Below are 23,039 nucleotides of genomic sequence, written 5' to 3'. Positions count from 1 at the left end.
GCCACAGATCACGTCTGCAGGACCACAGGGAGAAGCTCTGATTTCATCAAATATACATCAAGGTGTTTCCCTGCAGACATCTATATGCAATGAAATATTAAGCGATTTAACCATCAAGAGTCCAGCAGTAAATAACCACGTCAGCGCTTTTTGTTCTTCCGTTACTGCTGTCGGCTTTTTACTGAATCCGCTGAAGTATCATGTGCTTCACTGAGGGAGAAGCTGTGACTCCATCTTGTTCTGATAGCACGTAGAGAGTTGAGGGCCAAAGACAGCAGTCCACACCCACACTTCACAGTATGTTGTATGGTTGCTTCAATACTATTGCTGTTGTTAAAGTGAAACTAATACATATCTGATCAATGATACCTGGATCACAAGGAGAAACGGAGCTGGGAGCTTGTAAACGCCTTTGGCTGGGCGGTTTCAGTATTTTTCCACTTTTAATAACATTTCACACGTTCGTGAGTCCACCTGTCACAGCAGCAAAAAAAGTCCAATATATTAGTTTCACTTCATCCCAAGGACAGCAGCTGTATGTGTAAATACTGTAATGAATTTAGTAATGACTTAATTAAAAGTACGCGTCAGTGTCTGCTGCCCTCTGGTGGATGCAAGTATGAACACACAGGTAAATAAAAGCATCATGAGTAAAGGGAGACTATAGGTGTTATACGCCTCTTTACACTCTTTTTTTTCAAATTGTCAGTTTACACTGTACATTAAATTGTATGTTTAACAACTGACAACAGCAGCAGAACGGCTTCTTAAAGTTAATAGATCTTTATTCGATTCCATATCTTATAGCGCATTCTCATTCAAAAGTCATGAAGATAGAAAAGGAGGCAGAAAATGAGTCATGGGTATAAATTTACAAAGAGGCATAGTCTTTACAGAACGTTTCATAAAGCATTAGGCAACCATAGAAACGTGTGGCACAGCACTTATATAACTTTCACCAAAAGCTACACTGGACACAAGCTACATGGTCGTTAACGCCTGACTTCATGCCACTGGCCGACGCTGCTGTGCCCGTCGTTCACAAACAACTAGTTTATGTGCAATATCTTCCCTTCCCCCCTTTGGCAAAGCTGAATGTACAAAACTCAGTCTGACTGTTCCCCAGAATTCACGAGCATCATTTCAGTAATAATTGAAAATACAGGAACCTGAAAAACAATCTATACAGTGTTAAATGCAGAACAGGTACCATGCGACGAAGAAAGACACCGAGTGGTCCACTGAAAAGAAGCACAGTAGTACAGTCGAGTACATGATGACAGAATAGGCCACATTGGTCAGAAGTGAAACCATAGTACTTCAGCTACTTCAAGTATCCCATTACATTTTAAACCCCATCTAAATTTAACAGCTCTGAGAATCCACATTCATGAACATTGGGAACCATTTAAAACTGGCACAAACTCCGATAAACGTGCAGATCATGAAGAGAATTTTCTTTAAGTGCACAAAAGTCACGATGCAATAGTGCAATAGTTTTACATTGATTATTAACAACATTGATTTCATTAAAACATAATAAATAAACAAATATACGTGTAAAGAAAATAAGTTTGGAGAGGAAGCAAAAAAGTAAGACAACATCCGACAATCAGCAAAAACAGCAAATCACAATCCGTAAACATTTACAGACGTAAACATGCGCGCGCGCACACACACACACACGCACACGCGCGCACACACACACACACACACACACACACACACACACACACACACACACACACACACACACACACACACACACACACACACACACACACACACACACACACACACACACACGGAGGCACAGGCGTTAGTACGGGATCTGGTTTTGGTAATACTGGATCATGTCGTAGGTTCTACTCCTGTGGGACAAAGAGGAGCAAGAGCAGCGTAAATAATGACTCTGGAGATGAATACAGAGGACGACTGAGCTGGACCCACCTGTTGCTGAGGAAGCAGTTCTGGATGACTTTGATAATGAAGGCAGCTGCGTCCTTTTCGCTCAAACCCGGGTTGAAGCGCTGCCTAAACGCAACAATAGAGACTTTAAGCAACAACAGCAAAAGGCTCCTTCACATTAGCAAACTCACTGAAACGTCTGACTTACTTGAGCAGCTTGATGGTCTGACCTCTGAAGCACGGCAGGCCAGTGTCCAGCATGAGGGTGACCAAGGAGACCACTCCATCCATGTAGGGCCTGATTAACCAGAGGAGCTCGTCTTAAACCTTGGTCACCGACCAGCGTTCAGTGAACTGCGTTTTGTGCACAGACTCACCTAACAGCCAGGTATCCTCTCACACACATCTCCATGAACCACTTGAAGGGCGTCGCCTCCATCTTGCCACCCATGATCATCACCATCTCGTCAGTGAGCTTGATGTCTGGCTCCCAGCCGAGGTTCCCCCCGGGAGAGCTCTCAAACATGAAGCCAAAGTCTGCAAAGACGTAAAGGATCAGGGTGAAGCTTCAACTATTGGGACCAGAAGCTGTTACAGCAGACAGAACTGACTGGAACGGTCTCACGCTTAATAAATGCACCAACTACTGCACACACCGATGTGGATGAGGTGGCCCTGGCTGTCCAGCATGATGTTGCCATTGTGTCGGTCCTTTATCTGCAGCAGGAAAAGCAGCAAGCTGTACGCGGCCATGCTGCGGATGAAGTTGTACCGCGCCTGGAAAGTATTAGGGGTCATATGGTTCAAGTTTTACTGGGAAAGTCAGTGATGAGTGATGGAAACGTGGAGGGATGAGCGCTACCTTCTGGAACGCTAGCGTGGACTCATCACCGTACTGGTTCCTGAAATAGTCGTACATGCCGAAGTCTGTCTGACGGCCCAGCTGGTCACGAGACTTGCAGTCTGGGATGCACTCAATTACGCCACACTGCGAGAGCAACAGAAACAGGAACGATGAGGAGCGGTTTCATTTCGAGGGAACGTTGGTCTCACGGTTTCATCCTTGCCCTCTTAGTAATTATCTCTTTTTCTGTGTGTGAAACCTACTCCTGGAGCTGTGGCCACCACCCTGTAAGGGAACACGTAGAGGTCCAGGCCCACGAGCTGGAAGATGTTCTTGAACAGGCTGATTATCTGAAGAGCCAGCATGTCCTGAGAACCCATAGGATTGAATGGGAAGAAAGACCATTAAGCTAAGCCACATGTAGACCTCACGACAGGCCATTAGGTAAGAAAGGCTGAGCTGTGTGAACTGGAGACCTGTCGGCAGTCGTCTCCAACTTTAAAGATGGCCGCCTGCCAGCAGATCCTCCGGGCCTCCTCCTCATTCTTTGCTTCATCCACAGAATCCGAGCGACATCGCATTCCTGAGGCGAAGGCGTCACACATCAGCCCACATTTACAGGGAGAAACCAAACCTACCGCTGGTTTAGTTTGCTCCTCAACAGCGACAGTACCTTCTTTCTCCAGCTCGCTGACGCCACATCTCCTAACCTTGAACTTGGCCAGATAAGGAGCTTTAGCGGCACTAAATTGAGACACAAGGGAGAAAACGAGGCTCACTGAGGTATTTGCATGTCACTGTGAATTCTTTTAATTTCCTGAATTAGGCGTTGGATGCCCACCTCTGCATTGGGGTCCCAGACTTATAGTCTATATCCAATACTGTGGCTTCGGGGTTGCTGGGAAGGTAACAGCCCGCTTGGACCTTAATCTGTGACATGGCCTCCAGACAGGCCCTCCTCCTCTCCTCCCCCTTGGGAAACGGCCTGAAGAGCACAAACAAAAACAAGCTGCGTGACAAACTTTCCTGAGAATAGCGTGCATGGGTATCTCACTGACTGAGGCCAAAACAACAGGTGACAGGCCAGCTCGGCTGTTGTTCACCGAGGGGAAGCCAGGGGACGGTAAGAGCGCCGCACTCCCCCGCCGTATTACAATTAGCGCTGTAATGAGAGCAGAGGGGAACTCTGCCAGTCTCTGATGGGTTGACTTCACACTCTCCAAGCGCCGGAACCAACGGAACATGTCAGCGAACTACTCGTCATGTGTGGAGGGGGAATACAGCGTTCAACGTCTTCCAGACGGGTGGATAATCGAAGAGAGGGTGCAGGGAATTCTCAAGGCTCAGGAGAAAACATGTTAGAGCTTCATAAACACCTTGTGAGATTTCCCAGAGAGCAGCGTTAGCGAGCGGGCTAAAAAAGCAACAACAGGAAGCATAAACTCTGCTGCTGCTTTAAAGGCACGTGTTCCTACTTAATAATGGCCGACACGTTGGTGATCTTGTTGAAGAAGTCAAACTCTCGCTGGTAGAAGTCTTTGGCCGGGCCGGACAGAGAGCCGGTGATCTCCTCCACCATCTGCTCCAACAGCTCACCGATGTCGGCTGCACAGAGACAGAAGGTGAGCGCTGGCTTCCACGTGTCTCATGGAAGACAGCCTTCAACCTTCTCTGCGAGCGGGCATTACGGTCTTTCTGGTGTCCCTCCTCGTCCAGGTAGATGTTGGTCTTCATGTTCCAGATGAACTGGTGAGCGAGCAGCTGGGACTTCTGCGCGGCCCAGAGGATGTACTCTCTCACATAACCCATCTACAAGAGCACGAGGGAGAAGACAAGAACATGGCCAGAAATTCAGATCAGGCTGCAGTTCGTTGGCTGAGTTGGAAAAGCTGATACTGACCTTGTCATAGCGAAGCGCCTGGACAATTTGGGGAATGTAAAACAGAATGACGTCCTAGAAATAGTGCAAAAAAAAGCAATGAAAATGAAAGTTAACTTTATAAAATCAGAAACAGAAATAAATCCCACCACAATGACAATATTCAGTTGCGTATGAGTGAAAAGAGGCGCGTACAGGAGGGAACGACCGGAGCACTTTGACCCCGTACTGGGCTGTGAGGGGGTGGGGGGGGTACATGGAGGAGAAGTAGGACAGGCCGGTGGGGGGGTCGGTCGGGGCCCAGCACAGGATGTGACTCAGCTCCGGAGAGTCAGCATCAATCGTGTGCCACGTCACCAGAAACTGACGACAGAAAGAGGGAAAACATCAGCTTTTCATCATGTGACCGACGGCCAGGCTGCTTCTAGTGTCGGAAGGAAAAACTCACCTTCACCGCTTCGGGAACGTCGCACACGGCCGCTGGATCCAGCCGCACCAGACGAGTCACCTCAGAGACAATGGCCTCCGTGTTCTTAAACCTGCAAAAACAAACCTGAATACTCAACATCAGCTGTTCAGACACAGGTGGGAGGTGCGTGGGTGAGGCTGGGGTCTCTGTGGGGTGAGGCTGGGGTCTCTGTGGGGTGAGGCTGGGGTCTCTGTGGGGTGAGGCTGGGGTCTCTGTGGGGTCTGAGGAACCTAAGCCCACCTGGCAGGCAGGTGCAGGGCGAGGTAAGGCGCTATGCTCCAGGCCAGGTTCACGTTGTCCTTCCACTGTTTTTCCGTCAGACTGATGTATTTGGACCTCCAGTTGGCGATGCTGGTCTCCACAGATATCTCCGTGGAGATAGCGAGCTCCTGCGTGGATAGCGGGTTGTACCATATGGTCAGGCGCTCGATCTCGCTGGCCTAGAGACAGACACAGGAACTCATGAGGCGGGGGTCATCTCCCAACCACAGGTGTTTGATGATGAAGCGGGGGCACATACCAGTAGAGCCAGTAGGAGAGTCCTGCGTTTCATGTAGTACTTGTGCAGCTGGGTGCCTCTGTTGCTTTTTTTAGACAGTCCTGGGACAATACAGGCTCTTCAGCGATCACGCAGAGCTGACATTTGAAATCCAGCATCTGCCCAGTCAACGACCAGGACACACTGCGAGGGCCTCACCTGATTTCTTGGATATGGTGGACATCCCAGACGACAGCGGGTAGGTGTTGATCCATCCCTGCGCCACCTGCTGCCTCTGACCCACTGCGGCGTCCAGGCTGCTCCTGCTGTCCGTCACGGCCACCACAGACAGGCTGTTCACAGACATGTCCTGTGGATCTACGCACAGAAACCCATTAGAGGCTTTAACATAGCCCTGCACGTTCTGAACGCTGCTGTGTACCTGGAGGAACCAGCTGGTGGGCAGTCAGATACTTCTTGTCCGACTGTAGGCTGGCGTAGAACTTTATCATTATACTGATGTCTTCTCTGAGCCTCTTGTCTGTCTGAGTGGGAAATTTAGGAGCAGCGCTGCACAAAGAGGAGGATATCAAAATATGCTTTTAAAGAGTAAAGCAGCTTTGATTTGTATTCATTTTCTTCTTTTATTATACCTGAAGTAGTCGAACGCCGTAGAATAGATTTTCTCTCGAAGCACGTTTCTAATTGTTGCATTTGTCACAACATCAGCATGTAGAAGATTCAAACCAAGAGTCAACAGCCTGAAATAAAGCAAAGGGGTCAAGTTTGGTTTCAGAACTACTCTACCCGATCACAATTCATCCACTACTGTTGCGTGACGTGATACCGGAATCTTGGTCCAATGGCTGCCACGTGTCGGTTCAGGCTGCTTTTAGACCCTCCGACATTCAGACACAGAGATCTCTGCAGAATGGTGGTGAAAATCTCCACCTGGTCAGCGCTGCTGTACTTCGCTATCTCGAACCTCTGCACCAAAAACTGAGAGGAAAAAGATAAATAACAGCATCCAAGCCTTAAAAACCAAGTCACAATGATTTCTAAATGTGACCCAGCGGTCTTTAGCCTCACTGACCTCTATCCAGAGGAAGTGAGGGATGACGTCAGGTGCACAGGGTGCAGGCTGACTCTCCTCTGAAACAGCCAGAGGACCAGCCTCCACCTTCGCTTCAGAAAACAGGCCCATCTTCAGCTCCACCGTCATCTGCCAAGCTCCTGCCATCTCACGCATGAACTAAGAGGGGAACGACTCTGTTCTTTAACACATCTTGAACTAAAAGGTCGCTGATTGATTGCAGACACGTACCGGCACCTCCACTCCGTTGTGTGCAGCCAGGAGCCATTCCCAGCAGGCGATGGCGGTTTCCATGCCATGTTCTGTGAACATCTTCAGTGGAGACCAACACAGGTGGTGCAGGAGCAGAGGATCACAGTCTGGATAAGGAAAATAGATATTTGCATAAAAGCCAGTGTAAGTGGGTGAGTGAGTGAGTAAATAAATATATAAATAGGACAGAGCTGCTGACTTTTGGTGGTTATGAGCAACGCAGCCATTTTGAACATGGCCTGCGTGAAGGCCTCGGGGTCTTTCCTGTCCAGGGCACTGGTCATCTGATAGATCATGAGCTTGTTGAGGTCTGACTGGCTATGAGTCGCCTCTGAGAACTGGATCATACCGGCCACCTAGACGCCACATAAACAGACAGCGATGAATCATCCTGAACACAAAAAGTCCAGGAAAGTCAGATGACTGAAATCAGACCAGAGTTTACCTCTCCTGTGTAGCGATTGCGCAAGTTGAGTGATGCCATGAAGTTGGAGTAGTCCTTCTTCACACAAGCTGGTCTCTCCGTCAGCTGAGTGGTCTACGGAGTAATAATTGAGAGGCCACTTAAGACGAGGTGGGCGGCAGCTATGAAGACGTGTTAGGTGGCTGCAGTGTAACACGTTTGGATTAACTGGAGCTGTCATGCCTCAGCCCTGTGTCTGTATTCAATGTTCAGACCAACCTGAGGGAAAGCAGCCTATGGTTGGCCACATGGTGGAGGACAGCACCAGCACAACCAGTTAGCCAAACCAACACACCCGTCCAATTCAGGTAAGTAACCAGGTAACCAGACAATCCGCCAATCAGCCAAGCAACCGACGAAGGGAGATGGGTTTAAAGACAAAAGACAACAAATGAAGCAAACAAAAAGACACGTACAGCACAACATGGGCCAAATGCACAGCAAGCAAAAACAACGGCACACACACTGGTTAGCATGCACACATGGACACGGGCTCAGTGTTGACAGCTACACAACGAACAACACAGGAGCACAAGCGGCCTCGGCGTCAACGACACACAAAGGCAAAAACTCCAAACAAGCACCAAATGTTGAACAACTGCTAATAAGCTCCCAATAAAACATCCGTGACCCAATAATAATTATACTACTGTACCTGATTAATCTGATCCCTGTACGGTGTTTTAAGTGCACAGACACATAATATCTACCTTTTGTCTTTTTTAAACAAGGCCTATTTAGATTAAACCTAGTCTGTAATCAGACCATGTTAGATTTGGGGAACATTTCCTGTTGTGGGTCTGAAAGGGCATGTGAAGCTCGTGTGCGTCTGTGTGCGACTCACGCCCAGCGTTGTGCTCTGTCTGTTGTAGCCTGCGAAGTGCAAAATGCTCTCTGTGGCCATGGCGAGGCCGGTGTGCTGGGACAGTCCTGAAACCCAGATCTGATGCTTGTTCAGGTATTCCTGCGTCACATACAACAGTCAGGTTGTAGGAAACATGAAAAGGATTAACAGAGAGGACAAACTGACAATATACAACATTGTATTTTACAGTTTAAACTGCTCTTGTCATTTAAAGTAGCAGTTTTAATGAAAACGAGGCCTCTTTTCAAGCATAAAGGCAAAGAAACAGACCTGAAGGTGGGACTTTGTGACAGAAGGAGCCCATTTCATTGCTTCTTTTAGGATCTCACCACAGCGTGCAGCAAAGTCCTTTACAATGCTCTACGAAGAGAGAAATAAATGTTTATATGGTGGAAATGTATGAAATTAACAAGTGCATTTAGATCAAACTCTCCAAAAGTAGTCAGACCAATCAAAATGACTTTGTATAGACTTTTCTATAGACTATTGTATTAAATTGTTGTGCTGCCCTCTTGTGGTCATAAGCTGAGTACGCGGCTAAACTCACCTCTCGGGCTTCGTACGTGTCAGGAACAGTGATCCTGTAGGGAGTGTCTGGAATGTCGTAGTATGGTTGATCCTTGTGAATGTCCTGAACAAAACACAGCACGAAGCTCAGCCCTTTGGTTGCACTTCAATACACTTTTATCATTTGTAACTGTTAGATGCGGCTGATCATTCTGGAGGATTCAAACTAGCAACCTGACGCCATGCGGTACCAGCCCCCTCCTGGAACTTACGGCACTGAGTGACAGCGAGAGCGTCTGCAGAATGTCCAGCATGGTCTTCAGCACCCGCCCGCTCCACAGCAGATGAGGGAATCTGACGGGGAGACGAACGTTACGCCATCGTTTTAGCCAATGTTAGAAACGATGCGACTGACTGAATAACGCTCACGTCTCGGCCAAACCAGAGAGGTATTTGTCTGCCACTCTGCGGATCCTCTTGTGAGTGTGGTTGAAGTTGATCAGCAAGAACTGCGCGTGTCGCTCTAGTTCCTCCTCGTGCTCTTTGGTCTTTGGCTAAAAATGCGAGACACACACAACTAATGAGCTGAGTTATAAGTTCAGCAGCTTTAGACCTTTAGACGCTGCCTGCTGTTACTCAGAATATTAAGTCCCATCATCCGAACTACCTTCTCCGCCATCATCTGCAGGAAGACATCGAACACCTTGTCTCCAACACAAATAATGCACTGCATCATACCTGCAAATGGAAAGGAGGTGACCTTAACTTTAATTATACAACTATAACAAGATGTAAAGCAGACATGAACAGACACAAGCTCTCACCGGATTTGTCTTTCTGGATCGCTTTGTCTTCAAAGTATCGAAACATGACCTGGAATCTGTCGGGATCGTTGGAGCGCAGCATCCTACAACCGTGCAACACAGAGAGAGAGATCTCAACATATCCTGGATCAATGCTGGAGGAGACGATCACTTCCTCTGGATGAAACGGAGCTGACCTCATGTATTCTAATCTGTAGACCGACAGCAGGTATGTGGACATGGCGAAGTCCAGCTTGTTAATGAGGGCAGATCCTTCCGGAGGCGGGTCCAGGAGGTTGCTGATGGTCGCTCGCAGCTCGCTCAACTCAGCCTGGAGGGCGGGAACGTTTGACCCAAAGGTTAGGCCTGAGGGCTGACGTCGTGAGACGCCTGCCTGAATGCAACAACAATGTCAGCGGCGTACCGGCGTCACCGTGTCGTTTTTCAGAGCAGAGTTGTACTGCAGCTCGGAGCGAAGAGGTTCTCCACTGGGGAACGTGAGGAGGGGAGACTTGGTGGCGATCTCACACACGCCTTCGTACCACTCCTCTGGCCACAGCCCTGACAGGACAAGGCACGTGTCAGTGGACCGGTAAATCATTCTAGGAATATACGTTCATATAATATAGAAATCAGTGCACGCCTCGCTCACCTGAGCCTTCCTCAGCAAAGCCCATCACCACAGAGTACAACCAGAAGTCCCTGAAGAGTTTCTGGAGACGTGGTTTGGCCTCTTTGATCGGCGGCAGTCTCCTGGTGAGCTGCGAGTTGAGAAAAGATCACATTTATACGACAGCGGCCTCAACAACACCTTTAAAAGGCTAATTATTATCATTGCATGTTGTCGACAGCTGAATTGTGAAGAGTTAAAGATTTTAGTCAGTCACAGCACTTTTTGGTTTGTTTGATCTGGTCTATTTGTTCAGGAGCAGCTCACATCAAAGTTCAGTCTTCTGTTCCGTCCCTGGCTCACAGGAGCAAACAGACGCGAGCACAGCACTTCCCACCAGCGCACAGGAACGGTAAGGCCTCGTCCAAAGACCATTAGACCGCAGCTACCAAATGTTCTCTAGGACTCGTACTAAAGGCGCGTTACGTGTCCGTTCCCTTTGCCTCAGCCTCCAGGATGTGGGTAATCACCGTCACCGCTGTGGCCTGCCTGCTGTTCAGCCCTTCGCTGGCTGGGATCAAAGGCATCAGCTCTCACTTCGATGATCCTAAACCCGACCCCAGGGGCTTTCAACCGGACCAGCCACTGGACATACAGGCCCTTCCCTTGGAGTTCCACAAAGAAAACACCGTCACCAAGGACCTGGTCTTTGATGGATTTGAAGATGAAGATTATATTGATTTTGATAAGATCATAGCTGCAGGCAGTGACGACTACATGTAGGTTTAGAGTTGTGTTGGGCTCGTGTGTGTATCTTAGTGGACACATGTACACACTAAATACTTGTGCTGATGAATGTTCATAAGTAAACAGACAAATTTAGAGCGACTTTTGATGCTTGGATGATGAACTTGTTGTGTTTTGTTCAGAGAAGGGGATGAGATTGATGAGATTGCCACGCCAGCCCCAGACATCGACATCTTCGCCGAGCCGTCCGACCCAAAGACCCGTCGGGCCCGACTCCTGCAGCTGTTCCAGGGACGGTCACGCCTCCAGCGCCTCAACATCGTCAACGCGCGCTTCGGTTTCAACCTCTACCGAAGTCTTCGTAACCACGTAAACCAGAGCGACAACATCCTGATAGCACCCGCCGGCGTCTCCATCGCCATGGGGATGATGTCTCTAGGGGCGGGGCCGGCGACCCACGGCCAGGTCTACAAAGCGTTGGGATTCACGGACTTTGTCAACACTAGCCATCAGTACGAAAACGCCACGGTTCACAAGCTCTTCAGGAAGCTGACGCACCGGCTGTTCAGGAGGAACTTCGGCTACACCCTGCGCTCCGTTAACGACGTCTACGTGAAGAAGGACATCTCCGTGAAAGACGCTTTCCGTGCAGAGACCAAGGCTTATTACTATGCAGAGCCGCAGTCGGTGGACTTCAGGGACCCCTCCTTTCTGGACAAGGCGAACAATCGCATCCAAAAGCTCACCAAGGGGCTGATCAAGGAACCTCTGAAGAGCGTGGACCCAAACATGGCGCTGATGCTGCTAAACTACCTCTACTTCAAAGGTGAGCGGAATCAAACGTGCACAAAACTTCAGCTGATCCATGCATAAGTGGTGAATGTCTCACCTGTGCTGGTCACCTGGCAGGTACCTGGGAGCAGAAATTTCCCAAAGATATGACTCACTACCGCAACTTCAGAATCAGCGATAAGATGAACGTGCGCGTGCCGATGATGAGCAACAAGGGGAACTATCTGGCCGCTGCCGACCATGAACTGGAGTGTGACGTCCTCCAGGTGAGTGGATGCACACATAAACAGGTCAGCTGAGCTCGAACTAATGGCGTCATTTACCTTCTCAGCTCCCGTACAGAGGGAACATCAGCATGCTCATCGCTTTGCCCAGAAAGATCACCGGCATGAGGACTTTGGAGCAGGAGATCTCCCCCACCGTTGTCAACAAGTGGCTCAAAAACATGACAAACAGGTCAGCGGCGTTCTCCCAGCACGTGAAGCAATAGCTGAGGAGAACCACGCGGATGTCGACGGCAGTGTTCTTCACCAGCTTCTGGGAAGAGGCCAAAATTAACAAACTGTGCGTCTCCCTCTAGGACTCGAGAGGTTGTCTTGCCCCGGTTTAAACTGGAGCAGAACTATGACTTGATTGCAAATCTGAAGGAGATGGGCCTCACTGACTTGTTCAAAGAGACTGGAGACTTCACTGGAATGACGTCTGAGAAGGTGGCTATGAACTGGGTGAGTAGGATTAATTCAGCCACAATCTCACCACCAATCTTTAACCTCGTAGATAAAATCAAAAGAAATTAAAAGATGTGCGGGTCATTTAATCACTTGTACAAAGTCCACATTGGCTGTTTCAAAGCTTCTGATCTCAACCTGCAGCTGAAGCACCAAGGGACCATCACTGTGAATGAAGAGGGCACCGAAGCTGCCGCTCTGACCCAGATGGGCTTCATGCCCCTCTCGTCTCAGATCCGCTTCACTGTGGATCACCCGTTCCTGTTCCTGATCTACGAGCATCGAACAGACTGCCTGGTGTTCATGGGCCGGGTGGTCAATCCCTCACAGAGCTAAACGTCATCGCCTAATCCTGCCAAACACCTAAACTGCTCACCACAGTCTCACGTTTGGTTCCAACAAAGTTTGGATGAACCTCGGAAACATCTCTAAGGTGTTTTACAGTAGTCAACTACTGATATTATTCGATATGTAAACGTAAATCAAGTGTGTGGCCTGAACATTAAGGCCTCTTCTTTGTGTTGCTCAAACTGCTGAGTAAGTAACTCAATAAAGGCTGGTTAGCTAACGTTAATGTTTTATCCTTTGAAATGAAAAATGACACAATTATACGTAACTGTCACTGCTTTAATGAATAATAATGGCCAGGAGGTTGGCATAAACCTCAACTAGCAACACTAGTATAGTACTGTAGGTACTTTATTGTTTGAATAGGGGAATGCCTTTTGGTGTAAAGGAGGTTCACAATTTGAAAATAATGAAAATTGCACAAAAAAAAATAAAAAATATTGTGAATCGGGGACAAAAGTTCCTAATGCAGCTCAGAGTAAATATTTGTTCGCAGAGTTAAAATCTAACTAACAGCTTCCATTCGCCTGTAACTCAGATTTTGGTGTGCTCTGTGTGGCTATGGTAACGGATTCCTGTAGGAAATCCAAGGGAATTGTCTGCATTGAGCAGCACGTTGGACAGATGTCTCACACAGCACTCACCACAGCGATGACCGGAATGAGGACTCCCAGGTTTCCAGCGCTGCTCGATGCCTGCAGGGGATGGAGTCGTCATCGCACCCAGTAATCAACAAGGCCATTTCCCCTTGTGCTTAGCTGCGTGTGCCTCCCAGCACGTACCTTCAGCGCCGGCCCCTTGTCTGAGGCCCGCTCGCTGGCCCGCTTTCCTTCCAGGCCCAGTTGTACAAACAGCTCTAGAAGGTTCACCATCAGTTCATCCACCAGCTGCTCCCCCTGCAGGTTGGCGGCGATGTTGGCCAGCGCGTTGATCACTGCCAGGGAGCAGTGCCTGGGGGTCAAAGGGCAGCAGAGGACACCAGCTTTAAGTATTCAAGATGTGAACAGAAATAAGAGTACACAGACATACAGTACAGCCCCTTGTTGCAACAGGAAGATGTTCAACTCTGTGAAAAGGTTGAGAGCAAACACTGACCTGTAGCCGTGATCCCTGTAGTCTTTGGTAGCTGAATAAACTACTGAGCTGGCCTTCACGCTGATCTGCTGGAACAGGTTCCACACCTCCTGATAGATGTATTGCTACAGGACAGAGAGTAAAATACAATAATATGCACGCATCAAATATCTGTATTTAGGCTGAGAAAAAGACATTTTAAAAGCCCTGGATCTGCAACACGAGCCCAGATCTATTTCTAGTACTTTGGAAATTGTAGGTTCTTGCTCTCTGGGTGTGTTGGCTGTCAAATACACCCCATTACTCTCCAATAGTGCGTCAACTGGAAAACTGGAACATATTATTAATGCCCAGTATATTTAGCAGCTTAGTAGCCAGAAGGTTTAGAGTAATTACAGCAGCCCCTCTGGGAAAAGGAAAAGGCTTACTAACAGTAAACTCACAATCTTTCAGCTTTAACAGATGAATCCACATTATTAAACCAATGATAAATTATAAACAATACTGTGTGTACACGTCCATCATTTCCCTTTAAAGCTACTAAACCTGTGCCATCAGCATGATCGCGTGCTTACATTGCCCGTAATGACCATGCAGCCCAGCTGGTCGATGATGAGAACGTCCAGCTGTGACGGAGGCTGGCAGAACTTTTGTTGAAGGATTTGTAGGATGTGCTCCATGACTTTGGGAGTGTCTCTCAGGGCCACTGCAATGTGGCCCAGTGCTCGAATAGTGTGATCTGGAATTAAATGGGCATCCCTGGCAGAAAGACAAGTCGTATTTTTAGACGGGCCGCTCTAATGAGCAGTGACTTGACTTGATAACATTCCAAGTGAGTACAAAGCGCAGGTTGCTTTTCTTTCAACTAAAAGCTGCTCACTTGTCATTCTCCTGTGAAATATAAAGACGGTTGGACAGACTGGCCAGGAAGGCCTCAACTATCACATGGTCCATCGTCAGACCAGCTTTCAGGCATCTGAAAGAGAGAAATTAGATTAAAACTCCATGTAAATCTTATTCTCAATCACAGCTTTATGGTGCGTTAGTGTCTGACCTGCAGATGTTGTCAATGGAAATGTCTCTGAGCTGCTCGTACATGGACGGCTGGTCTTTCCTGTTCGATAAGACGTTGAAGGTGGACTGAGAATGTTCATTGGTCACGTTTATTCTGATCTCTCCTGCACCTTAAAATAAAAAAGAGTGACAACAACCCAGCGGCATGAAGATAAGAACAGCACAAAATGACAAATCTAAAGGCCTTTTTTATTATTATCCTTGTTGTTTACTGAATGACATATAAAAAAGCAGCGCTGTGTGGAGGACAATAGAGGAAAACAATACGCTAAACTGAGTCTCCATGTGTTTTCATCTGCGGCAACTCATCAATAAACAATCTGTTCAGATCATTGATGGATGAGATCCAGCTGGGACGATGACATTGTGATTAACACACACTTGTCGCTGTATTATCAGCCACAGTTCTCAGTACCTGTGTTATACTGGCTGTGATACTTGTAGAGCTTTATAAGAACAGGGGAGGGAACCACCAGAAAATCCCTGAGAGAAGTTGTGGCTGAGTGAGCAACTACAGGAAACCTCTCACACAGTCGACCAAGACCCTGAAACACAGAAAAGACGGTTGTTCTTAGCAGACCAGGAAATAACAGAACACGCCCTCAACCAATAATCCAGTACGAACATACCTGCAGGCAACAGATGAGCAGCGGCATATGAGCAATGATGACTTTACTGGACGTTTTCGACTGCAGCTTCTCTGAGAGTTTGGAGCACAAATTCTCAGCTCCTGGAAAAAAAAACACACAGCAAAGAAAAGTTTCATAACCAATACAAGCATGTGAGCCTGCTCTGCCCACGGTTGGCCACATTAGACTACCTTGCTCATCTTTGACAGCCCACACCATGAGGTCCACGCAGGCGGCGTTGGCCTGGCAACGGAGTTTGAGGGGGCTCTGTTCCCCCGGCAACCCCCCCGTGTCATGAAGCACCCGCTGCAGCTCGGACTGACTGCTGCTAAACTGCTCCAGGACAAAGTCGTGCACCTCCCGCACGAAAGCCGACTGCAGGGCTGAGAACACAAGTCTTTTTAATGCGTGACAAGTAATCGTGGGTGAGAAATAAGCTACTTAGGATTCCTTACCTTTCATGTAGTACAGCGTATCCCGCAGCATTTTGAACACACACACGTAGAGAGAGTCACTGAAGGCTTTGTAATAGAGGTTGATTCCAGGATTGGACTTGACATGCAAAAAAACAAAAAGGTAAAAAATGTAATTATAACATAACTACAATGATGAATTTATTTACAGACAATAACTATGAAAGTTAAGTTACCTCTATAACTTCTGTCATTGTGGCATCCAGAGCTTTCAAAAAAGACTCCGAAACAAACTTCTTTACCTGTATATGGACATGCACAATCATGGATAAAGCTGTAACATACAGGACCGGAGACAGCAGCAGGGTCTGAGCAAGCAAAGGTCCAACACACCATGTCAAGGAGCTGTCGGAGCAGATCCACAGACACCTCGGTCTCGTTCTCCCCCGCATCCACGAATAAAGGAGACATCGAGAAACTGGAGCTGACGGTGGAAAAGAAGTAGTCAGGGTCCACTGTGCTGCTGTCCGGGAGGTACGCGCCTGAAAAGAGCAGGAGGAGGAGACCGCAAAACAAGAGGTTACACAAGAGACCTGATTATAACAGAAAATGTTTTTAAGAAAAAACAGTCAAGGACACGTTACCTTCAAAGTAATGTGGTCCAGGGGTTGTAGGAGAGCAGGGAGAATGGCCTCCTGCGTCCGTACAGACCTGTGAAAGCAGCACATCAGAGCTCTTCTTTGAACACTAACCAATTTTAATAAAGTCATGACAAATTACTCAACTACTTATAAATGTATAATGAATCCAAGCAGCTCCATCACAACATCCACACCTGTGCAGAGGAATCCAGGTTGGACCCGGTGCGTCTACGCAGAGTGTCGCTCTGACACACTGTGAGGAGCGAGGACGGAAGGATAGAGCGGAAGTCATTGAAGGACCGGCGCCGCACTCCCTCAGTTTCCTCTGTGACGCGTCGGGCCTGAGGCCAGTCCTTGGGGAACAACTTGGACAGCAGCGCTTCGTCCGTGTTGCTGTAGCGGCCGAAAGCTCGGGTCATTCCGAACAGGCTGGGGACAAGATACCTACACAGGTAAACTGGAGACAAGATGGATAAAAAGTGGGTTTTCATTTTGACTTTGATGTACAGTACAGAGACTGTGTGTGTGTGTGTGTGTGTGTGTGTGTGTGTGTGTGTGTGTGTGTGTGTGTGTGTGTGTGTGTGTGTGTGTGTGTGTGTGTGTGTGTGTGTGTACCTTTGTCGTGATTATCAGGTGTTTGACACATGTCCTGTAATGTCTGCATAACCTCCATTATAGCGGTCATGATCTGAAGGAGAAGCAAAGCAGTGGAAACACTAACTTCACACACTTTACACCAAGGAACTGTAACCACAGAATGAGGTGTCATCACCAGACTGACCTCACTTCTGGAGTCTGGATCCTGTTGAGCTACATCTGCCAAGAGAGTCACTAAACAAAAGCTGAAGTTTTCTGCAACTGGGAGAAATTCTGAAAAAAAAAAAAAAAAACACTTGACACTTTGCAACAGAGCATACTGAAACGACTACATGGTCCGAACTGAACTGAACTATTAAAGATAGTAAACTAAAATCTTTGTCAAACAAAAGCATTATTCTTACCCTTTCCTTTCTTTCCTGAGCTCTCCTCGACCCACTGGACCCGGGGCAGTCCTCTCAATAGGCTCAGCAAGTATGAAACAAGCATGTCTTTGTGCTGCCGGAATAATGCAAGCCATTAAACGCCACACACAACTGCACGTTTTAGCACTGGCAGCGCGTCTGTGTGCCTCACAAGCGCTTATACATAAAAAAAATGTTACGTGCTGCTAACGATGACACAGAAACAAGTCTACTTTAGGTCAGAGAACATATCAGATAGTACTTTAAGCCTGAAAATACATAATCAGCCAGCAGAGAGTTTCTCCACAGAGTGTGATAAGGTTAAAGGCTTATATGTTTAATTGCCAGCTCAGTCAGATTACGATTATAATCATGAGGAAATACATGATGATGACGACTATAGTGCCAGGGTAATAACACTAAATTCTTCAAACATGTCTATCCACAACGTCACTAACTGTGTAGTGTCTAAAGCCTAAATCCAGCGTGTATTAACTGCTAGGATTAATGTAATGCACCCACCTGTAAACCAGATTCCACCAGAAACACTGCCAGAGCGATGACAGCGTCTCTGCGACGCACATCCAGCGAGTAAACGCCGCGGACCTCCTGTGGACACATGCATTGTAGCTTCTGGACCTGAAAGGAGAAGACAGCCTTAGTCACAACCTGCCTGGCACCACAGAACAGTCCAGGACTGTTGACTGTTGTTTTCATTTACATTCAATGGAAGTCTGGATTTCTATTACACTGTATACACGTGTTTTCACTGTTACCATATCATCTATTTGATATTAAGTCTACTTTACAAACATGTCACGTTGCAGTTCATCTACTGTAACATGCAACACAACAACATATGCTTCATCAGTTCTCAGTGACCGATAACGGCGTCGACTTGCGCTGGTGAGTTTTATTTGATTCAATCCACATTCAATATGACTTTGCCGCAGCGCTTTTTAAAGCCATTGATCTTCCGCCACTGTCACAGCGCATCTGCATCAGGGCAGGTTCTCAGTACAACAGGTACTGTGGGTCCTCACACCGTAAACCTGTTTGACTGCAGTGCCGTTCAGGCATCGCTCCTCTGATGCAGACACGCACGGGCAGCGACGCCGCTTTCTCCCGTCCATCACCGGGAAAACACATCCGAGAAGCGCCGGTGATCTACACGCACTGTCCGGTGTTCGCTGGGCTGTCGCGTCCGTGATCAAAAGCCAGAGCCTGTGCGGAAGCGGAGCTACACCCAAACAACCCTGTTGCTTATCGGTGCCAACGGCTCCCAATTAGCCACAACAAACGCCTTGTCTGCTCAACTCACTGACCTTTTCGAGCGGTGCCGGGCGATGGGCAGCGAGAGAGCGAGCCAGCGACAGGACTGTGTTGAAATAAAAGCCTCTCGTACCAGCTCCCATTACAGACATGTTTACTTGGACGTGAAGGGAGCGCGATTGAAGAGGAAACAGCCGAGTCTCAGCTGGCGCTGGCGAAGCCGCAGTACGGCAGCTCAGAAGGGACAATCCGAGGCAATTCGCGCAAATTCAGTTGTAGCAATACTTCTCATTTTAAAATAAAAGTTCCAGTTACAATTTTCCTTTTCAAAATCAATGGCATCTGATTATTTCACGTGATAATTGGAAACATTGGATTGCTATTTAATTTAATTTAATTTTAATTATATTACCTCTTATCTTTTATTTTATCATCCGCATTAAAGGTGAAATGATACGTTTCAAAAGTTTAGTCCCAGTAAGATGCAACATATGCATTAGTTGAGTATTTTTGTATAAAATTATATATTGTTATTTAAATTGTAATAGAAATATAGTAGCATCATTGATGAAACTACAGAAATTTTGTATGAGACACCAAACTGAATTACTTGTAAGTATCTTGTAAAAAGGAGCTTAGCGTCATCGTATGCGTTTTGGTTGCGCAGTACCGGTCGTTGAGGCGTGACGTAGCTACGTCAGCAAACGTGATCGGAAGTCTCCCACAGTCAGCTGAGTAACAACAACGCCAACGTCTCCGAGCAAAGGTTTGTGTTTCAATTTGACGGGTATGTTTTTACGGTGTTGTTCGGGCATCATCCAGTCTCTGAAACAGAAAGGGTCGGTGTTAGCAAAGCGCGGCTCCGTCGCGACGTGTGAATATGGCTTCATGGGTGGTTTGTCTAGATAAGCAGCCAACACCCTTTAGCCGTGAAATTTAAAACGGAAATCTCTTAATATTATTTATTTGTTTAGGAGATTCTGAATGTGACGTGTGTTGACTGTCTTTTGTGTTCAGCTCAGGATTCTGTCTAATTGTACCCGCGACTGCTTTCGCTTTCATCGCCTATTAGCGTATACGAAACTAAGTGAAGTTAAATTATTAAATACAACTTTTTCCCTGTCAGTTACAAGTATTTAATTCCAAAAAATTCAGTCCTGTGTCCAGCATTTTTACAATCTATCTGAAATAAATACCACATCGCTTGCTCCACAGATGGCCTACCCCATGTCCCACAACCCATTTGCAGATGACGATGAGGAGGAGGATTACAAGCCTAAAAAAAGTGGGTTTGATGAGGACGATGTTGATAGTGGGCTGAGCGATGCAGAGAGGAGGCAGAGGTACCTCCAGCAGGAAGTGATGCGTACGGCTCAGTCTGCTGTGGACAGCAGCTATCGCTCCCTTGGCGTCATCTACGACTCAGAGAAGATGGGTATGGAAACCGCAGAGGTATGTGAGGCTGCTCAGCTGGTACACAAAGACTGGACTTGTCTCTGAGGGACTGATGAGGGGAGTCACCCTTATGCTCACAGGCACATTCTTATGTATCATTAAGTGAATGAGGAGCCGTAACTGGGGTTTATTAATGAGTCTGTATTATTTGACCTTTTTCATTGGTATCTGATACTAAGACTGCTTAATTCTTTGTGTGAAAACCTTGGTAATATGGCAATTTCTAAATTCCCTGTCTGTCTTTGTTCCTACAGGAGCTGATGCGTCAGGGTGAGGCACTAAAGAGGACAGACAAGATGCTGGACAACATGGATCAGGACCTGAAGACCAGCCAAAGGCACATTACCAGTATAAAGAGCGTGTGGGGCGGCCTTGTCAACTACTTCAGGGGCAAGCCAGAGACAAAGCTTCCGCCCGAGCAGCCGAGTCCGGCCTATCAGGCCAACGATAGGTAAGATTCAGCAACATTTACATAATGTACTGTTGTACTTTTACATCGCTAGTTGTCACTATGTCCTTGTTTGTCCTTCTTTCTGCTTGTCATTGGCTGACATTAACAAAATGGCCAAACAATACTTATCTGTCATTTTTATGTTGTTCAGATTACAGAGTGCTTTGTCCAGCAGCAGGGAACATGGAGATAAGTACCAAGCCAGCCACCCTAACCTACGGAGGTTGGAGACAGGAGGTAGGATTTAGCATGATGCATAATGATACTAAAGTCCTGCTGCCGCCACAAATCTTGCTTTGTTGCAGGATTCGGAGCTATGGCAACAGTAGACGACAGCTCGTCTAGACCGAATGGACATCCTCAGAACAAATACCTTAAGGACGCTCACCAGACCTTGGACAATAATTTAGGTGAAAATACAATTTGCTGTTTCAATATAAGACAGTTATGCAATGCACCAGAAAAACACAAACTCTCTTTTTAGTAACATATGGCAACAAGTTTTATTTATTTCAGTTGACCCAACATAAAAACACAATTATAATGACACTGTTTATTTTATATATATTTAATATAAAAGATAAAAGTCACAGAATCCTGTATTGTCTCAATTTATTGGTTGCTGTCCTTTTTGTGAATTAATTAGATGAGATGTGTGACGGACTCAGAAGACTGAAGAACATTGGCCTTGGTCTCCAATCTGAAATTGAGGACCAGGACGACTCCATTGATTCTTTGCTAAATAAGGTGGACAAAATGGACGTAAAGATCCACAACACAAACCAACAAATTAAAAACCTTAAATGAAACCAACATTTGACCTCACCGTGATGACACTAAGACAAGCAAACATAGTCACACTTCTCTTTCTTGATGGCCATCATCAAATTATCTCGTTCTTTGATTAAGTTCTTTTTCTGTTACATGTAACTGTCAGATAAACAGGTTAATGCTTTTTTTCTGTCCTCAAAAAATTCTTGAACATCCGGAAAAGTAATTTCCCATTTATTCATGGTTCAGATGTTTCAGATTGCCCAGGTCCTTCCAACATACACATGAGGACTACAGATTTGTGTCTTACCTTCATTTTGCACATATCTTGAAGAAGAAGCATTTTTAATGGTCACTGAAAATTCAAGAACATGGCATTTGTATGAATTAGAATGTGTTTCTGTGAGTGTCCCTATAACTTGGATTCCTTGACCTCCAGAGAAGTTTCAAAGTCAAGTATATGTCAAACTGCCTTTGCCTTACATGTGATAAGTTTATTACTACAGAGGAGCAGCTATCCATCTCGTTCCAGGGCTTTGTGTTCACTTGTACATTTCATCGGGTACAAATTCACTTATTTTGTTCCTGTTCACATTGTAATGGGTCAATGAATGCAAAATGTGATTGAGTGAATTATACAGCGTACATAATGTGATTCCTTATAAGAGATTAAAAATGTTGATGTACCAGGTTCTTTTAACGGGATCAGGGAAACAAATGTGATTAGTGGTCACAGGGTTTCATTTTTGTTGGGTATTTTGTGTATTCTACAGAAAACTACACCTGCAAATTAAACATTTATGAGAAGAGTTTTGGCTCTTTTAAGTATGTTCTGGTTATGAGTGTCACCAGTGAGTCAAATGCACCACAAGATGGTGCCACAGTGTAGAGTTTGCACCAATCTGTGTAGTAGAGTACCAGTGTTGATTCATGTGTTCATGTGCGTCTACCTATTTCTGTGAAGGTTTAAAAAACATGGACCTGTAAGAGACTAGGATAATGTACTGTGATGTGTGATACACTAGACATTTTTTAAGATGATCATCTTGGGGCCCAGAATGTTGACTGTACCAGCTGTGTTGCTGTGTGTAGTTCATGTCAAGGTGTCCATTCATTATCATTCCTCTGTGTCGTACCAGCTGCTTCTACAGTCTCAACAGGCGGCCATTACGATGACCTGTTAATTACAGTCCACAATTCCTAAAAACATATACACACATGCACATGCAGGGGGGAAATGGGGGTCCCAGCGTTCCAGGGCCCCAAATCAAGGGAGGTGCCTAAATAACTGAAATGAAAAATCATTCCTGTGATACCTCAAGTAGCTACAGTATTTGTAAACCTACTACAGCATGTTAGTATGTAATTGAAATATATCCTAATTTATTGCTATGAGAAAAGCTAAAAGTCTTCAAACAGTGTCATATGGGACAAAACATGCACAACATCCATGAAGAAAATGCCAAGAAAAT

The 23,039-nt window shown here is 46.5% G+C and overlaps 3 protein-coding genes across 3 annotated transcripts; 2 read left to right on the top strand and 1 right to left on the bottom strand.

Moving 5' to 3' along the window:
* Positions 1-764: 764 nt before the first annotated feature.
* On the bottom strand, positions 765-19,125 carry pi4kab (phosphatidylinositol 4-kinase, catalytic, alpha b). The gene is made up of 54 exons (XM_029162495.3): positions 18,944-19,125; positions 18,141-18,257; positions 17,619-17,712; positions 17,399-17,487; positions 17,233-17,305; positions 16,812-17,074; positions 16,621-16,687; positions 16,370-16,518; positions 16,213-16,278; positions 16,019-16,115; positions 15,755-15,946; positions 15,564-15,664; positions 15,350-15,479; positions 14,915-15,044; positions 14,741-14,836; positions 14,436-14,619; positions 13,882-13,985; positions 13,569-13,737; positions 13,431-13,481; positions 10,214-10,322; positions 9,986-10,122; positions 9,759-9,892; positions 9,583-9,665; positions 9,426-9,496; positions 9,188-9,312; positions 9,031-9,112; positions 8,799-8,882; positions 8,522-8,611; positions 8,231-8,350; positions 7,369-7,461; positions 7,123-7,279; positions 6,903-7,030; positions 6,672-6,830; positions 6,426-6,577; positions 6,232-6,339; positions 6,021-6,148; positions 5,798-5,956; positions 5,621-5,700; positions 5,341-5,540; positions 5,080-5,170; positions 4,827-4,994; positions 4,653-4,706; positions 4,441-4,561; positions 4,228-4,357; positions 3,594-3,737; positions 3,426-3,496; positions 3,229-3,335; positions 3,016-3,120; positions 2,771-2,896; positions 2,565-2,685; positions 2,286-2,445; positions 2,117-2,206; positions 1,951-2,034; positions 765-1,871 (listed from the first exon to the last, which is right to left on the bottom strand). Exons 1-54 carry the CDS (start codon positions 19,040-19,042, stop codon positions 1,820-1,822), a joined length of 6,294 nt encoding a protein of 2,097 aa, XP_029018328.1. The 5' UTR covers positions 19,043-19,125; the 3' UTR covers positions 765-1,819.
* On the top strand, positions 10,458-13,007 carry serpind1 (serpin peptidase inhibitor, clade D (heparin cofactor), member 1). Its single transcript, XM_029162496.2, has 7 exons — positions 10,458-10,583; positions 10,680-10,950; positions 11,101-11,744; positions 11,828-11,976; positions 12,042-12,166; positions 12,291-12,435; positions 12,583-13,007. Exons 2-7 carry the CDS (start codon positions 10,688-10,690, stop codon positions 12,772-12,774), a joined length of 1,518 nt encoding a protein of 505 aa, XP_029018329.1. The 5' UTR covers positions 10,458-10,583; positions 10,680-10,687; the 3' UTR covers positions 12,775-13,007.
* Positions 19,126-19,512: 387 nt separating the features above from the next.
* snap29 (synaptosome associated protein 29) lies at positions 19,513-22,376 on the top strand. The gene is made up of 6 exons (XM_029163851.3): positions 19,513-19,656; positions 20,106-20,342; positions 20,600-20,796; positions 20,948-21,033; positions 21,102-21,206; positions 21,443-22,376. The coding sequence occupies exons 2-6, from the start codon at positions 20,106-20,108 to the stop codon at positions 21,601-21,603; spliced, it is 786 nt and encodes a 261-aa protein (XP_029019684.1). The 5' UTR covers positions 19,513-19,656; the 3' UTR covers positions 21,604-22,376.
* Positions 22,377-23,039: the final 663 nt, after the last annotated feature.

The sequence above is a fragment of the Betta splendens genome, chromosome 9 (genome assembly GCF_900634795.4).
Source record: "Betta splendens chromosome 9, fBetSpl5.4, whole genome shotgun sequence".
Lineage (NCBI taxonomy): Eukaryota > Metazoa > Chordata > Actinopteri > Anabantiformes > Osphronemidae > Betta > Betta splendens.
The sequence above is the reverse complement of the archived record's forward strand: the minus strand, read 5'-3'. Positions and strand labels throughout refer to the sequence as shown.

Coding starts and splice junctions, on each gene's coding strand:
- serpind1 (XM_029162496.2), top strand. CDS start 10,688: ATGTGGGTAATCACCGTCACCGCTGTGGCCTGCCTGCTGTTCAGCCCT. Junction 12,167..12,290: donor CTCAAAAACATGACAAACAG/GTCAGCGGCGTT, acceptor GTCTCCCTCTAG/GACTCGAGAGGTTGTCTTGC. Junction 12,436..12,582: donor AGAAGGTGGCTATGAACTGG/GTGAGTAGGATT, acceptor CTCAACCTGCAG/CTGAAGCACCAAGGGACCAT.
- pi4kab (XM_029162495.3), bottom strand. CDS start 19,042: ATGTCTGTAATGGGAGCTGGTACGAGAGGCTTTTATTTCAACACAGTC. Junction 17,075..17,232: donor ACCTGATAATCACGACAAAG/GTACACACACAC, acceptor TCTTGTCTCCAG/TTTACCTGTGTAGGTATCTT. Junction 2,897..3,015: donor TGGTGGCCACAGCTCCAGGA/GTAGGTTTCACA, acceptor TTGCTCTCGCAG/TGTGGCGTAATTGAGTGCAT.
- snap29 (XM_029163851.3), top strand. CDS start 20,106: ATGGCCTACCCCATGTCCCACAACCCATTTGCAGATGACGATGAGGAG. Junction 20,797..20,947: donor GCCTATCAGGCCAACGATAG/GTAAGATTCAGC, acceptor TATGTTGTTCAG/ATTACAGAGTGCTTTGTCCA. Junction 21,034..21,101: donor ACGGAGGTTGGAGACAGGAG/GTAGGATTTAGC, acceptor GCTTTGTTGCAG/GATTCGGAGCTATGGCAACA.